This window comes from Electrophorus electricus, chromosome 14, assembly GCF_013358815.1.
Source record: "Electrophorus electricus isolate fEleEle1 chromosome 14, fEleEle1.pri, whole genome shotgun sequence".
Taxonomy (NCBI): domain Eukaryota; kingdom Metazoa; phylum Chordata; class Actinopteri; order Gymnotiformes; family Gymnotidae; genus Electrophorus; species Electrophorus electricus.
The window spans coordinates 6,311,024-6,325,000 of NC_049548.1; the positions used below are offsets into that span (position 1 = coordinate 6,311,024).

The 13,977-nt window shown below is 49.5% G+C and overlaps 1 protein-coding gene across 5 annotated transcripts in view; it reads right to left on the bottom strand.

Annotated features, from left to right (window-relative positions):
* Positions 1 to 13,977, bottom strand: part of bahcc1b (BAH domain and coiled-coil containing 1b) — a 93,112-nt gene that overhangs the window by 18,799 nt on the left and 60,336 nt on the right. For all 5 annotated transcript variants that reach the window (XM_035533811.1, XM_035533810.1, XM_035533812.1 and 2 more), the window contains 8 exons: positions 11,349 to 11,471; positions 9,122 to 11,227; positions 8,479 to 8,593; positions 8,130 to 8,320; positions 7,764 to 7,922; positions 5,336 to 5,532; positions 3,725 to 4,082; positions 1,360 to 2,190 (listed from right to left, as the gene is read on the bottom strand). In XM_035533811.1, the coding sequence (XP_035389704.1) occupies positions 1,360 to 2,190; positions 3,725 to 4,082; positions 5,336 to 5,532; positions 7,764 to 7,922; positions 8,130 to 8,320; positions 8,479 to 8,593; positions 9,122 to 11,227; positions 11,349 to 11,471 (4,080 nt within the window). The remainder of the gene's footprint in view (positions 1 to 1,359; positions 2,191 to 3,724; positions 4,083 to 5,335; positions 5,533 to 7,763; positions 7,923 to 8,129; positions 8,321 to 8,478; positions 8,594 to 9,121; positions 11,228 to 11,348; positions 11,472 to 13,977) is intronic.

Below are 13,977 nucleotides of genomic sequence, written 5' to 3' on the forward strand. Positions count from 1 at the left end.
TTAGCCCACTAAAGCGCTGCCGTCCTGAGAGGGAGAAGATCAGCTGTTTTTAACATTTCATCAACTTTTCACAGAGGGATGTGTAGAGCTGTGGGAAAGCTAGGGCTTCTTCCGCTGAAAATGATGCTTATAAAAGTGATCATGCAGTTTGAGAGGTAGAGGCATGGGAGCACTCCCGCAGGATGAACCAGTGGACACAGTCCAATCTAGAGGACCCGGGGGGGTCAGCTATCATTATGACCACCTTATAAGATGGGCTGAAGCCCTTTTAAAAAGCAGCCACCCCCCTCTTTTCCCTCTCTCTTAGTTTCTCCCATAGGAAGCACTGAACCCCGAAAGGCTGGAGAGTATTTGATCTTTGGACAGGAAGAGGCAGGGAAGCATGCTAAGTGTGGGTGAGTGCTGGATCGTGAATATGTATGTATATATGTGTGGGTGTGTGAATGTATATCTGAAAGAAAAGTGGATGGTCAGTTGGGAGTCAGTCACCGTGGATACGTGTATGCGTGCGCATGTCTTCTGGCTGGAGGTATGGAGGGGGGGCTTTGTTATCTTTCCTTCACACAAAGGACAGAGAGCTGGCTGGGCTGAAAAGCCCTTTTTCGCACCTCTTTTTGTGAGGAGAAGCAAAACAAAATGAAAGACACAGCCGTAGCCCTCCCCCGCTGCCTATATCACAGCACTACAAGACCGCACATGCAAGCCACTGATGAGAAATTAAATCATGTGTGTGATTGAGTGTGTGCGGCAGTGTTTGCTCTTCTGATAAGACAAAACAGAGCTGCCGCTCTGGCTTCCCAAATCAATTCAGCACTAGACTAACTGAAAAACCTAATACGTCTTGGGGCATTGCAAAAACCGTATCCCCTCCGATGTAAATGTGTGTGTGAAGACATGCATGCTTGGAGTATATGTACTTGATATATGCATGGCATTCCAATGAGTTGGAATGTGTCTGTGGATGTATACATGGTGTTCCAATGAGTTGGAAGGTGTCTGTGGATGCATGCATGGTGTTCCAATGAGTTGGAAGGTGTCTGTGGATGTATGCATGGTGTTCCAATGAGTTGGAAGGTGTCTGTGGATGTATGCATGGTGTTCCAATGAGTTGGAAGGTGTCTGTGGATGTATGCATGGTGTTCCAATGAGTTGGAAGGTGTCTGTGGATGTATGCATGGTGTTCCAATGAGTTGGAAGGTGTCTGTGGATGTATGCATGGTGTTCCAATGAGTTGGAAGGTGTCTGTGGATGTATGCATGGTGTTCCAATGAGTTGGAAGGTGTCTGTGGATGTATGCATGGTGTTCCAATGAGTTGGAAGGTGTCTGTGGATGTATGCATGTATGGTTTTTTTGAGTACCTCCATCTTCCTTGTTGCTAGTCATCTCTTGCTGTCGTCTCTCCAGTTCAGCTAGCTCACTCAGGAGTTCCATGCCACGGTGAGGGGGATCGGCGAGGAAACGCACTGCCACAGGCACCACCATCTGAGCATCGCGTGTGGCACATAGAGCGGCAGCAATCAAAAGCTCCAGACTCCAGATGCAGGAGCCAGGATACTGGTTACCCAGAGAAGTGGGCTCTGGGCAGGGAGAGGAGGGTGGCGAAGATTGGCCAACCTCCAGAAGTTCTCCAGACTTGGAGGGTGTAGTGCAGACTTTCTCAACAGGCCTCTTTAAGTCCTGCTCTGTAGACTCCATAAACCGGAGCTCCTGGGGAGGGTCTACCATCCTTTCCTCCTGCGTTTCCATGTCTTCGGCTGGGGCCTGGACCTCCATAATGCTGGTCTGGTCATCACTGAGAGGACTAGCTGTGTCTGCTTGTAGCTCCCCCACTGCGTGCTCAGAAATCAGGCAGGTGGAGTTGGAGGGGTGTTGGTGTAAGGGTGGAGAGGGAGAGGCTGGGGTAAAGGTCACACCTTTCTGAGAGCCACCCACCTCTCCTTCTGTCTCTCTCACCCTGTTCCCCTCCTGAAACTCCTCCACCCGGGCCTCTACCTGGACAGTCATAGCAGGAGATTCAGCTTCCTGGCACACAGGCTCCACCCCCATCGTAGAAAGTAGGAGGGGCTGAGCTGCAGGTTCAGCAGGCTCTGCCTCCAAGTCGGCGTGCTCAGCCAACTGGACTTCTTGAGGAGAGGGACCGGCCTTGTAACCAATGGCAATGGCAGGATAAGTATAGCCTGGTGGAAGATCTTAAAAAAAAGAAGAGAGATTAATTCTTTAGTTGGTCATAATATGATTATTTTTCTCTATGAAAACCTGACCTTTTGCTTACCTATAAGCCCTTTACATTATGAAGTAAAAGCTTGAACAGTCCAGGGAAGAGCTCATACCACCCGCTCGAAGCAGTCACCAACCCTGCATTATCTTTCATTTGCTACAGACATCTCAGTGTGACCTTGTCTGTTAAAAGGGCACTGCACCTTGCTTCTGAGGTATAGAGCAGTGTGATGTATATGATGCGTACTCCAACTCCAGTGACAGTGTATACGATTCAGAGACTGTGTCGCATTTATCTATTACCATTCACACGCATAATGGAGCCGGCATCATAAAGACTATGCGCAGGCATGAGCAAAATTTTCATGAATACCGAATTATGTTCAAGGGGTTATGGATGCAGTATGTGCACTGTTTGTGTGTGAGAGATTTCAGGCAGGAGTGTTTGCGTATAATTTAGTCTCCGGGTGAGCATGTGTATTCATCTCATTTGGGGTTAGAGTGAAAATGACTGTGTGAGTAGCAGTGCATGAATGTGTGTGTGTGTTTATGCATGGCACGAGCACTCGTGTGTGTATGTGTGTGTGTATGTGTGTGTGTGATCTGCAGCATAGCATGGTATATTGATGACAGCATGGTGTCTGGATGTGATTGCAGAGCTAGCCCTGTCACCCCAGAGCTGGGTTATTGATGGTATCCATCCGCCCTCTCTGACAAAGCAGCCAGATGAATTCGTATCCTTCCGCCGGCCAGGGCTCAAGGACCCCTGAAGGATAAGAGAGCCCCGTCTCCAATCTCTCTGGCCACCCTCCCTTTTTCCTGTCTGTCTGTCTTTCACAAAACCCCCTAGCTGATGCTTTTCTCACACACACATACTGCTCCCACACTCCAAAAATGAGTAAAAGTACACATCTCATTAAGGTGTGTTCATAGACATATATAGTCATGAATGATAAATTCACACACTTACATGTACAAAAAAGGCAAAGAAATTCAGCCATTTCCATACAAACGGACTGTCATCAGTAACCAAAGGGCAGTGTGTGCTTCTTCAAAGCCTCTGTCTCACTCATCACTGACTGCATTTCCCTGCAGCCTGACTGCCTGTGAGATTCACAGGTGGGGTGAAGTCTCCCCTAATTCTCTCTCCCTCCCTCTGCCTCCCACACTCCCTCTCATGGTGGCAAGGCCATGCCTAGCCCTGAGAACAGTAATGCAGTGTGTTCCTGCGTGCTGTTTTCCTCTTCAGAAGTATAAAGTGTGTGATAGAACCATGTCTCCATTTTCCCCATTCCCCCCCCCCTCCCCCACTCCACAAACTGAGCAGCAGGAAGCAGTGAACGCGGTTCTGAATAAATATGGTGAACGGAGCTCATCGTTTCACTTTTAAAACGAAGAGTCACTAAAGCAAATCTACACAAATCAGCAGATTCTTCACAGGTCAGAATGCAACCGTGATGCACCTATAGTGGAATGAGCCCTGTTTGTGGAGGTCACTTCACTCACCAGGCTCCAGAGACTGGGGGTAGTCCTGAGGCGGCTGACCCTCCCCTCGCTTGTCCTGGGACTCGGCGGCCTTGGGGAGGTGGTGGTGGGGGGTGGTGCGGGGGCTGAGCGCGGGCGAGCGCGGCGCTGCCACAGCCGGGCTCGGCTCCGGGCACGGCGTGCATGGAGTGCTCTTGGGGTGGGGCCGTGGGGCAGGAGAGCGGCAGCAGGGCGAAAGGCGGGAGGCACAGCCCCCCGGCGAGGCGGAGGAGCGAGGAGGCTTGCTGGAGGAGGGGCAGGAGAAGGTCTTCATCAGCTTTGGATTGCGAGGCTCAGGAGGAGTTTCATCTAGATCGATGGGTGTGTCCTCAGGTTTCCTCTGTGGAGGGGGAATAAGAAGCAACGTCAGGTCCCGCAACATATGGTAGAAGTCCACCATATACCAGTTACAGTTACAATTTAATAAATGTTCACAAACTGCTGGAATTTCAGAAATCTCCATGATACTCTATATCAATTTAACAGCTTTCTTTGTTCATTGTGGCATGAGGCAACGCTCTTCAAAAGCTATGAGGAGGTTTCTCAGTTTCCTCTTCTTCATGAAGAGCCTTTTCAACCTCCTCTTCCTGAGAATAAGGAGTCCGAGCACGGACATCATCTACAGAGCTCAGCTGGCCCACAGAGCACCGGCGCTCAGCTTCTCAGTCGTGTTTAATGAAATGTGAGCATGAAACAAACTTCAAATCCGTCCTCCTCTTTAATTAAACAGTCCAGTTCTCACAAAAGCACAATAAGCCTAATGCAAGCATCACTCAAATAAACAGGTTTTAAATTGTTCAATTTTACTACATTCACCACATCTCATATTTAGATATTTTCTCATTCATGAGTGAAAATTATAGTATTTCATCAGTATCTATTTAATTAGATTGATGAAATGTTATTCTGAGTTTATAACTTGATGTCTAATCAATGCAGTAGAAATAAAAGCTGGAATCTTTTTAAAAAATATATTTCCCTCAGATAAGAGCATCATCTCAGTCAAACAGGACAGGCTGCTTAGTTATAAAGCATTTTTTTGGTCTGTCCAAATATGCTAATATGTTAATTCATGGTATAGAAGAACATGCACTGTTGGACGAATAAAACAGTTTACCATAATTTACAATAATTTAGTTTGCTGAATTTAGCATAGCACAGGAATACAGACAGACGTTATGTGAAAAGTATGTGAAATTTAGGATAAAAATTTGAATATGTTCTTACAGGTCCAGTGATTTTCCTGGTTAAATGCAGGCATATTGACTTGCTGCTAAAGTATGCATTTGTGAGTAGGAACATAAACCATGAGTTCCTTTGTCCTTTAATAGCAGAGCTTTTAAACTGCAGCAACAGCAGGGCTTTCATAGCACTGAGAACTCTACTGTGTTCAGGGACACTGGGTGGCCTTTCAGAAAGACTATGGCCGTACAGAGGCAACTGGGCCTTAGTATTGTAAGACCTTAAGAGAAATCAGGGTTGAATGACTGTGTGTGTGTGTGTGTGTGTGTGTGTGTGTGTGTGTGTGTGTGTGTGGTTCGTGCACATATGCCATGCTGTGCATATTGTGCCCATGCGCAGTGTGTATGTTACCTGAGAATGTGTATGTCTGTGTGCTAACTCCATTGCCTGCGCTGCTCTGTGCTGCTGCTGGTGCTGATGCTGCTGTAGCACATAGAGTTCCTGTTGCCGTAGAAACTGGCGGGAGTAGACGGAAGGATGCTGCATGTGCGAGGTAGGCCCTCGAGCTCCATACATGGGGGGCCATAGTCCCTGCTGCTCCATCACATCTACAGTTAGAGAAAGAGAAAGAGAGAGAGAGAGAGAGAGCAGGAGAGAGAGGAATGAGTGTGGTAGAAAAGATGAACAAAGTTTTTTACCATTACGATAGAGTGACGCCTGTCATACTGCAGAATTGTATTGAACTAAGGGGTGGGAGGTATCTCTCTTCTCCTTTCCATCACCCTCCCTATCATCTCACTGACTCATTCACTTCTCATCCCATTTATGAGAAAGTGACATCATCTGTGAAGAATGTTAGATGCTCATTCTCAGCTCATCCACAATCTTCATTCCTGCTTTGTAGATCAGAAGGCTGAATATTTGACCCAAAGGCAGATCATGCATGTTAAACCTTCCCATTTCAAATTAGCAGTTACTTATCCTCTCAGCTAGTTGTGGCTTACCTCTATGGATTAACTCAATGCGATGGTCACCAGTAAGCCCACCAGACACAGTTGCCTGTTCTCAACTATCACACAGAATAATGCCAGTCAAAGCAATTCAGCCCTGCTACCTCAAACTGTCACATGAATGTGGCTCTTTGCATGAGCCCTTCCTGACAGTCTGCTAGAGGGGAAGAGGAGGGCTGAGTCCCAAATGGCACCCCCATTCACTTGAGCTCGGATGGTCTTAAAATATGAGTCTTCAGGGTAAGATGAAGGGTAGAGCACTTCAAAGAAGGTACAGATGTCTAAAGGTACAAAGGCGCCGAAAAACGTTGGGACTCTTGCCACCCATGCTGGTAACGCTTTAAAATATATGGCTAGAAATTCATGCTGCGCTGATTGTTAAGTAAGGACACCATCTGAGCGCATTCTGCAGGAAGGGGTTATCTGAGGAGCGAGTTTATCGTGTTATATTCTGCACTCTAAGACAGATGCCTGTGAGAGTGGGAGGGAGAGAAAGGAGAGGCAAGGCGTGGGGAGATGCACAACAGCTGTGTACTTTGTCTCAGCCTTGAGCTTCAGCCCACAGAAATCTCAACACAATAGGCTTCTTTTATGGCCTCTCACATGCTACACCCCCTTCCCCCACCCACCCCTACCCTCTCCACCCATTCCCCGCTTCTCTGGTGTACGGTGGGGTCCTTTGTTTGGGCAAGATTACTGGGACGGGGGTAATGTTTCCCTGGGGAAGGGTCCGGTGGGCGCACCTCCCTCTCGGTGGCGGCTCCTGCTCAGCACGGAAGGGGAGAGGCGCGCTGAAGAGCAGGGAGCTAATTAAATTTCACAGGCTGAGCCGGGAGGAGGGAGTCCACCCTGCTTTCTGCAGCGGGGCCCGCCCCGCTTCGACACTCCGCGCAGCACGCGGCTCCGGCACGGATCCGGCGCGCCGCACGGTCACCGCCGCACATGGCAGCCACCAGCGAATCAAAGTGCCAGGTATGGTTCCGCCAGCGCGAGTAGGCAGTGATCAAATAAGGCTACGGCAAGCGTCCTTTACAACGATGCGGCGGCGTACTGCAAGACGGCCTACCGCGCAAATCACAGTATAACAAAGAACCAAACAAAGCAAACACAGCACTGCGCTATACAGCTCCATAGCACTGTAAAGAGCCATGGCAAATAAAAGCACAATAACAGCACTTCCTCTTAGTCCTGGCCCCCACTCCACTCCCACACATTCATGTAATGGAGACCTGTACGTAGGAGAACAGATTCTGTCTACTCTAAGCATGCTTACTGTATATGAATTCTGAGATGCAAACATTCGCGCAGCAATTCACAGCAATGTGTGAACAATTATACATTCATTTGCACTACACATTTCTGACACATGCTCAAACATACTCCCACATGCAATTTAGGCTAGCTGTCTCTCGCTCTGTCCTCCATTCTCTTCCTAACACACCAAGCTACCTGCTTGAAATGATAATATGTTTAAACGGCTTTCATAATTCCACTTCATGAATTCAGAGTGAGCATTAGAACTGCTTGGGAGACCGTTCCCATTAACCTGATAATAAAACGTGCAGCAACTGCCAGCATGGCTTAGCAAAGCATTTTACAATGATTACAGAACGATAAGGGAGTGGGGGGGGGGGGGGGGGGGGGCAGATCGGCAAACTGGCAAAGCACATCCCGGGGGTGACGGAAAGAGGACTACAGAGAGCCAAACCAAAACGGTGCAATGCCGTAAAGCAACAAAAAAATTTCGCCCTCACGTTTTTATTAAAATACTCAATTCACGCCCGCAGTTCTGCAGCAAATGAAAATCGACAGGATTTTTGTCAGCCTACCAAGGTGATGTGTGGCAGGGTGGGCAGCTGGCTCAGTGGGCAGGACTACCAGGGCAGCTGAAGGGTCCTGGGGCAGAGGCAGGACCGGCTGCAGGGGGCTGGGCATAGCTGCAGAGAAGCCAGGTGGGAGACTCTGGTGCAGCGCAGCATGACTCAGACCTGTACCACAAAGGTGAGACAGAACCAAAGTGTGGCATCAAAAAAAAAGAGTTATTTTAGCATTTTTTAATGGTATAGGTAAAAAGGTTCCAGACAGAAAGCCATGGCATTCACAACCATACAATCTACTGAAGTAGTACACAAAAGAAGACTAGAAAGGGGATAAAGGACCCTGGAACGCAGAGGAATGAGCTGCCGTACTCGTACCATATGAGTGGCCCATCCAGAGAGAGGGACTTCCTGTCCGAGGCATCCAGTGAGGATGAGCTGGGTGAGCATGTGCAGAAGGGTCCGCTCCTAACTGGCTCCCGCCTGGCACGATGAGGTGAGAGGTCAGGTCCCCATGGCAACTGCTGGAGGGGTGGATCCTGGCAAACTCAACTCGCTCCTTGTTTTCCCTGAACAGAAGTACAGCAAAATGTTTTAAGGAACAAAAAGCATAAGAGCCAAACATAACTTAATATCTCCTCTGAACAGTGGTCAAAATGTTTCTTGAATGTGCATGATAAACCCAAATCAATTAGTTTTTTCCATAAATATTAAGCATCTACCACACCTGAGGAGTAGTTCTCTTTCTCTGTCCAGTGGAGGCAAAGCCAGCTGCTCCTCGCAAACTCTCTTCCTTTCTTCCTCCACCTCCCGCTCCAGGGGATACATGGAGCGGCCAATCCCTGCCAAAAAGCGACAGTTCAGCACACTGGTGCAACCCAAAACCGACGACACTGGGCCAGCAGAGAGGGCTCTCCGGTCATCCTAGTACAGAATACACCAAGTACTTCAAAGCAACATTAGAAAAATTCACTTGTTCTATTTAGGATTTAGGTAAGGAGGTGTAGCATGACTAAAACAAATGAGTTATGCCGACTGCACTCGACCTGAGTACAGTAAAAGAATTTGGCAATGAAACAGACTGGCACTAAAACGACTAAAACACCCAATCTGGCATGTAACACTTCTGAAATGTCAGCACCAATTTGCACATAGCTGATTACGTGATTTAGCAACCAAAAATGACTAATTGGAGATCGTTCCTGTAATCACACATTCAGCTATTCACATGCGTAGTTTCCAAAAGTTCACAACTATCCCTGCTAAACTGGAAGACGATGCTTGCCTCGTTAGCGCAAACGGACACGTACATGTGCAACGCACACAAACGCACATACGCGCAAGCCTGAAGCCTCCTGCTGATGGCTTACCCTTCACGCTGGGCAGCACTCTGCCGTGGCGGCTGTGGGTGGCGTGTCCGTCTGGTGGGCAGCACAGAGGCTCTCTCTGCCTGGCGACAGCCACGGCAATGCCCACAGGGGGCTGCCGCACCTCCCCCTCCCCCTGCACTTCACTTGAATCGCGTCCCGCCCGCTCTGAGCGCTCGTTCTCCCCAGAGGATGAGGCCTTCTTCGAAGGCAACACTTGTTTCACCCCATGTTGGGCACAGCTCGTGCCTCCTCCGTTCCTCTCGTTCCTCTCGTTCCTCTCGTTCCTCTCGCTCCTCTCGTTCCTGTCTCTGCTCGCTGTCCCCTGCTTCAGGCTGCCCAGGCCTCCAAACGGGCTCTTCTGGGAGAGCAGAAGTGGCTGCTGGCTGCTGTACTTCATCAGATTTTTCATGGCACTGTTCTCTGGCCCCTGAGGGCCTATCAAGGGCTCCTGGTGACCAGTGAGAGGAGGGTGAGAGCCCTGCTCTCCAGGTGTAGCTTGGGCACCAGCACCAAAAGAGTCATATGCCTTGCGCCGCTCCTCATCGAGGTGAGACTGGTGCCCTCGTGCCTCCCAAGATGGCACAGTGCCAGCCTGATGCCCACTGTGCCCATGTGCCACCAGCTCTACCTCTGGCTTTCTTTTTGTGTGAGAGCTGATGCTCGAACCCAGCTCTGGCTCCTGAGCCTCAGTCCCACGCCTGTTGCTATGCTGTTGATGGTGTATCCTAGCAACCCTCTGACTTTCCCGCTGGAGTACACACCCACTATCCCCGGTGGCCTTGCTTTCGGACGGAACCCTGTGAGGAGGACCTGAGTGAGAACAGTCCCGGAAAGGTGGCGTGCTGGCATAAGGGCCGCCCTTAGACTGGCAGCCATCTTTGGCTCCCTGGGGCAAAGAGGGTCGATAAGCATCGGTCTCCGAGGCGCTCTCAGAAGCCTCCAGGCTGCAGGAGCGGGCTGGGAGAGTGGGATGCAGCTGGTGATTATGGCTGAGCTCTGCCTGCTGTGGTAAATGGGGAAGTGGGCCTTGGGGCCAGTCTGGACCCTTGTCTGCTTTTCCATATACGTGCTGCTGCTGTGGATGCAAAGGCTTTCTTTGGCAGGTATTAGGAGGAGGAAGGGGAGTAGCTAGAGGAGGAGCCAACCTGCCTCCATTACTGCTCTTTTCGGACATTTTGGCCTTCCCTACTCCGTCTCCACCTCCCTCTCCGACCATCCCTCCCCTCACCTCCCGACAGTGGGGGTTACCTAACTGGAAGGGCCCACTTGTCTTGTCTGCCAGAGGCCCCACTGAGGGCACAAAGGTGGGCCCTGTCACTTTGGAGTCCCTGCCTGCCCCAGGAGCTGCTAAGCCCTTATCCTGAGCAGAGGACATGGCAAGTGGGGGAGGGGGAGGAGGACAGTACAGGTCAGGATGGGGGTGATGTGGGTGGTGATGGTGGGGGTGGGTAGGGTGTAGCCATGATCCTCCAACAGCTGAGCCCAGGCCAAGGGGAGGAGGCATGGGGTAGGCCACTGGGTGGGTATGGCTCAGCATGGCACTGTGGCGTAGGCAGTCTGATGGAGGCTCGCTAATCCGCATCTCACCACTCACTCCCTCTTTACAACAGAGATTACTTCCATTCCGCTGCCGACCACTCCCTAAACTCGAGGCCCCTGGTCCCACGCAACTAGGGAGGGAGCTCCTTGTCAGTGTGCCAGGGTCAGAGCCAATATGAGTCGTCTTGGTGCTAAGCAGGCAGGCGCTGAGGTGTTTGGGGTCATCTTTGTGTCGGTGGTCCTCCTCTGGCCCTAACGGTTGGAGCTGAGGGTTGTGGTGCAGGTGGAGATGTTGGTGATGGTGGGGGCCTGGTGAGGGTGGGCCGTGGGGCTGACGTTCCTTCACTTCCTGTTTGCTTCTCTCCTTCTCTTTTCCTCCAGATGATACACCCCGCTCCACTATGTCCTGTTCTTTAGAGCTTTTCTGTGAGGCCCCTCCTCCTCCGTGATCCCGCTCCCGGCTACAGGAACCCAGGGGATGACTAGGGGCGGTCCGAGTCAGTGGTGGAAGGCTGTGATTGGCTGAGAGGAGGTGGGGTTGTGATGAGAGGCTTCTGATATAGAAATCTGAGGCAATAAAGAGGGGGAGACCAGAAAAGAGACAAACTGTGAGAAAGCAGGTAAACCTCAGTTATAATAAAGAATGTTTGTATTAGTGTTAATTGCAGAAAGAAAGATGGAGGGGAACCTTTTGAAGTGTCATAAAAGCGGTGCTGTCCGTAGAGAACACTGCCGTTTCCATGGTGATCTAGGGGGCTCATGGGTAGAAAGGTGGGGGCCAGACTCCCAGAAAAGCGGGAATACCCTGGGGCTACCAAGAGAGGAGAGAGAGAGAGAGAAGGGGGGGAGAGAGAGGGAGAATTGTCAGGAGAGACAAGCTAAACATAAGAGTGACAGTCTTGGCCTTTTCGGTGCTGTGGCCATGGTAGAATGAAGGTCCACGAAGCCCTAGAGCAGGATAGAACCTTTCCAACAACTCTGATAGGAACATGCAAATTCTGCTCTCCACTTGGCAATCATAAGGAAGGAATACCATACATGGGTTTTAGAATACAGCTCTTAATGCTGTTGGAGTACTTTGTGTGTTTGAAATCCTGATTGCCATGATTGTCAGGTGCTCTGTAGTCTCATCTGACCAGTGAGTAAGCCCTTTCACAAGCTATGGGACAAGAACAGAGTTTGTTAATGATGAGTTAATGCAGAATGTTGCTGTAATTTATCTTGCGAGCTGATCAAGTTTTCAGAGTGAGAACATTCAAAATGCAAATCTCCGTGCTGTTAAGCTCTGTTTTGTATTTAAGACTTAAACAGCCCTTTAACCATTAAATTGTCAGCTGCGTTTGACCCCCACCCCCCATCCGCCAGCTTTCTGCTGGTTTGTTATGGTTTATCTGTTTTGCATTCAGAACACTGAAACCCCCAACCCCCACCCTCATACACACATATACACAATACAAAGAAACACTCCTGTCCTTCTTGTCCTTCATAAAGCTGGTCTGAGCACTTCCCATGAGTTCAGAGGAAGGTAAACGGCAGCTTTGCTCGACTTTGCACCTCCAAGGACATTAAACTGCATCTTGGGATAGTGGAGCGTAGGATAGGAGCTTAGGTTGATAGTCATGTCTGATGCGCAGACACATTACCAAGCAGTCAAGAGCTACACACACCAGAACCGGCACAAATACACTGTCCTAGATCAGAATTTAGGCGTAAGGGTCTAAAGCTCAGATGAACGAATTTGCCTGTTTGAGGTTTTTTCCTAATGGATGTTGGTCTGTGTATACAGCCTTTAACATTAGTCATCGTTTCCGGCATGTGTGCAGTGGAAGTCTTTAATCTCAGCAAGTCTCGACTGATACTTTGAACACAGGCACACACCTCTGGACATTTAGATATTCTAAGGAGTCAGCCACTCTGTGTTCCACCTTGAGTTCATAGACAGGTTAGTGAGGAGCTCTGGAGCATAGCACTGGTGGGTAGATGTGTGTAGTGTGTGTTCACTCACTCATACTTTGCTCATTCCTATCCTGACCTAGAGTTCCTCGTGCTTGCCTGCTGCTAGCACCTCCCGATCTTCAGAGTGTTAAGTCAAAAAAATCTGGCACTTTAACCTGGCACTTCTGCTTCTGATTATACCAAGATGCAGGTTTGTGTGCGTGTGTGTGTGTGTGTGTGCGTGTGCGTGTGTGTGTGTGTGTGCATGCACGTGTGCCTATTACACTTCCGATATATCTTTGTTCACTGTTTAAAAAAAAACACACAGTTAAAAATGTAAGAGTCCTGGCCAAAGAAAACACCAATCCTTCCAGTTCATCCACATCACATGCAGAAACGCACACACACACACACACACACACACACACACACACACACACACAATCACACACACACACTTACTTCCACACAGACACACACAAACAGAAGTCATCTTCACAAAATGTTCATTAAACTAAACTCCAAACAATTCTCCATTCAGTTTTAACACGTGTTCAGTGGCTTGAAACTATCACACCAATGCCCAATGAGCAAGCGCGCGCCACAGTTCACGATATGAGTGATAGAGAAGCAGAGGGTGGGAAACACTCAGGACTGGAGGTGTGGAAGAAAAGAGTGAGGAAAGAAGGAGAATGAAGGAGTGTAAAACATGCTGCTGAACAAGAGGCCGATCATGTACAAGAGAGCAAGAGAGAGATGGTGTGTGTGTGAGAGAGAGAGAGAGAGAGAGAGAGAGAGAGAGAGAGAGAGAGAGAGGGAAAGGTAGGTGGTGAGAGAGACACAGAGAGATGGAGAGGAAGAGAGAGATTCCCTTTTCTCTGCCTCTCCTACTAATTGACAGCAGAGGAGCGTCTTGCTGACAGTGACATCACAGGGGAGTCCAGATGGTTAATATGAGGCCTTCTGGCTGCACCTGTTTCCTACAGCCGCTGAATTTCAATTTCTACTGTATACCATCCAGAGCAGGAGGACAGCAGCACTATGAGCGTACAGTCATTTGTAAACAGGTGCGTGCCTGCGCAAGTGTGTGTGTATGTACGCATGTGCACACGCGTGTATCTGTGTGTGCGTGTGCCTGAGTGTGTGTGTGTGTGTGTGTGTGTGTGTGCATGTGTGGGCGCGTGTGCACACATGTATCTGTGTGTGCGTGTGTGTGTGTGTGTGTGTGTGTATGTATGTGTGTTTTGCGTTTGTGTGTGCATATGCGTGTGTGGGTGTGTGTGTGCGTGTGCGTGTATGGGCGTGTGTGCACACGCGTGTATCTGTGTGTGCGTGTGCCTGTGTGTGTGTGTGTGTGTGTGTGTGTTTGTGTGTGTGTGTGT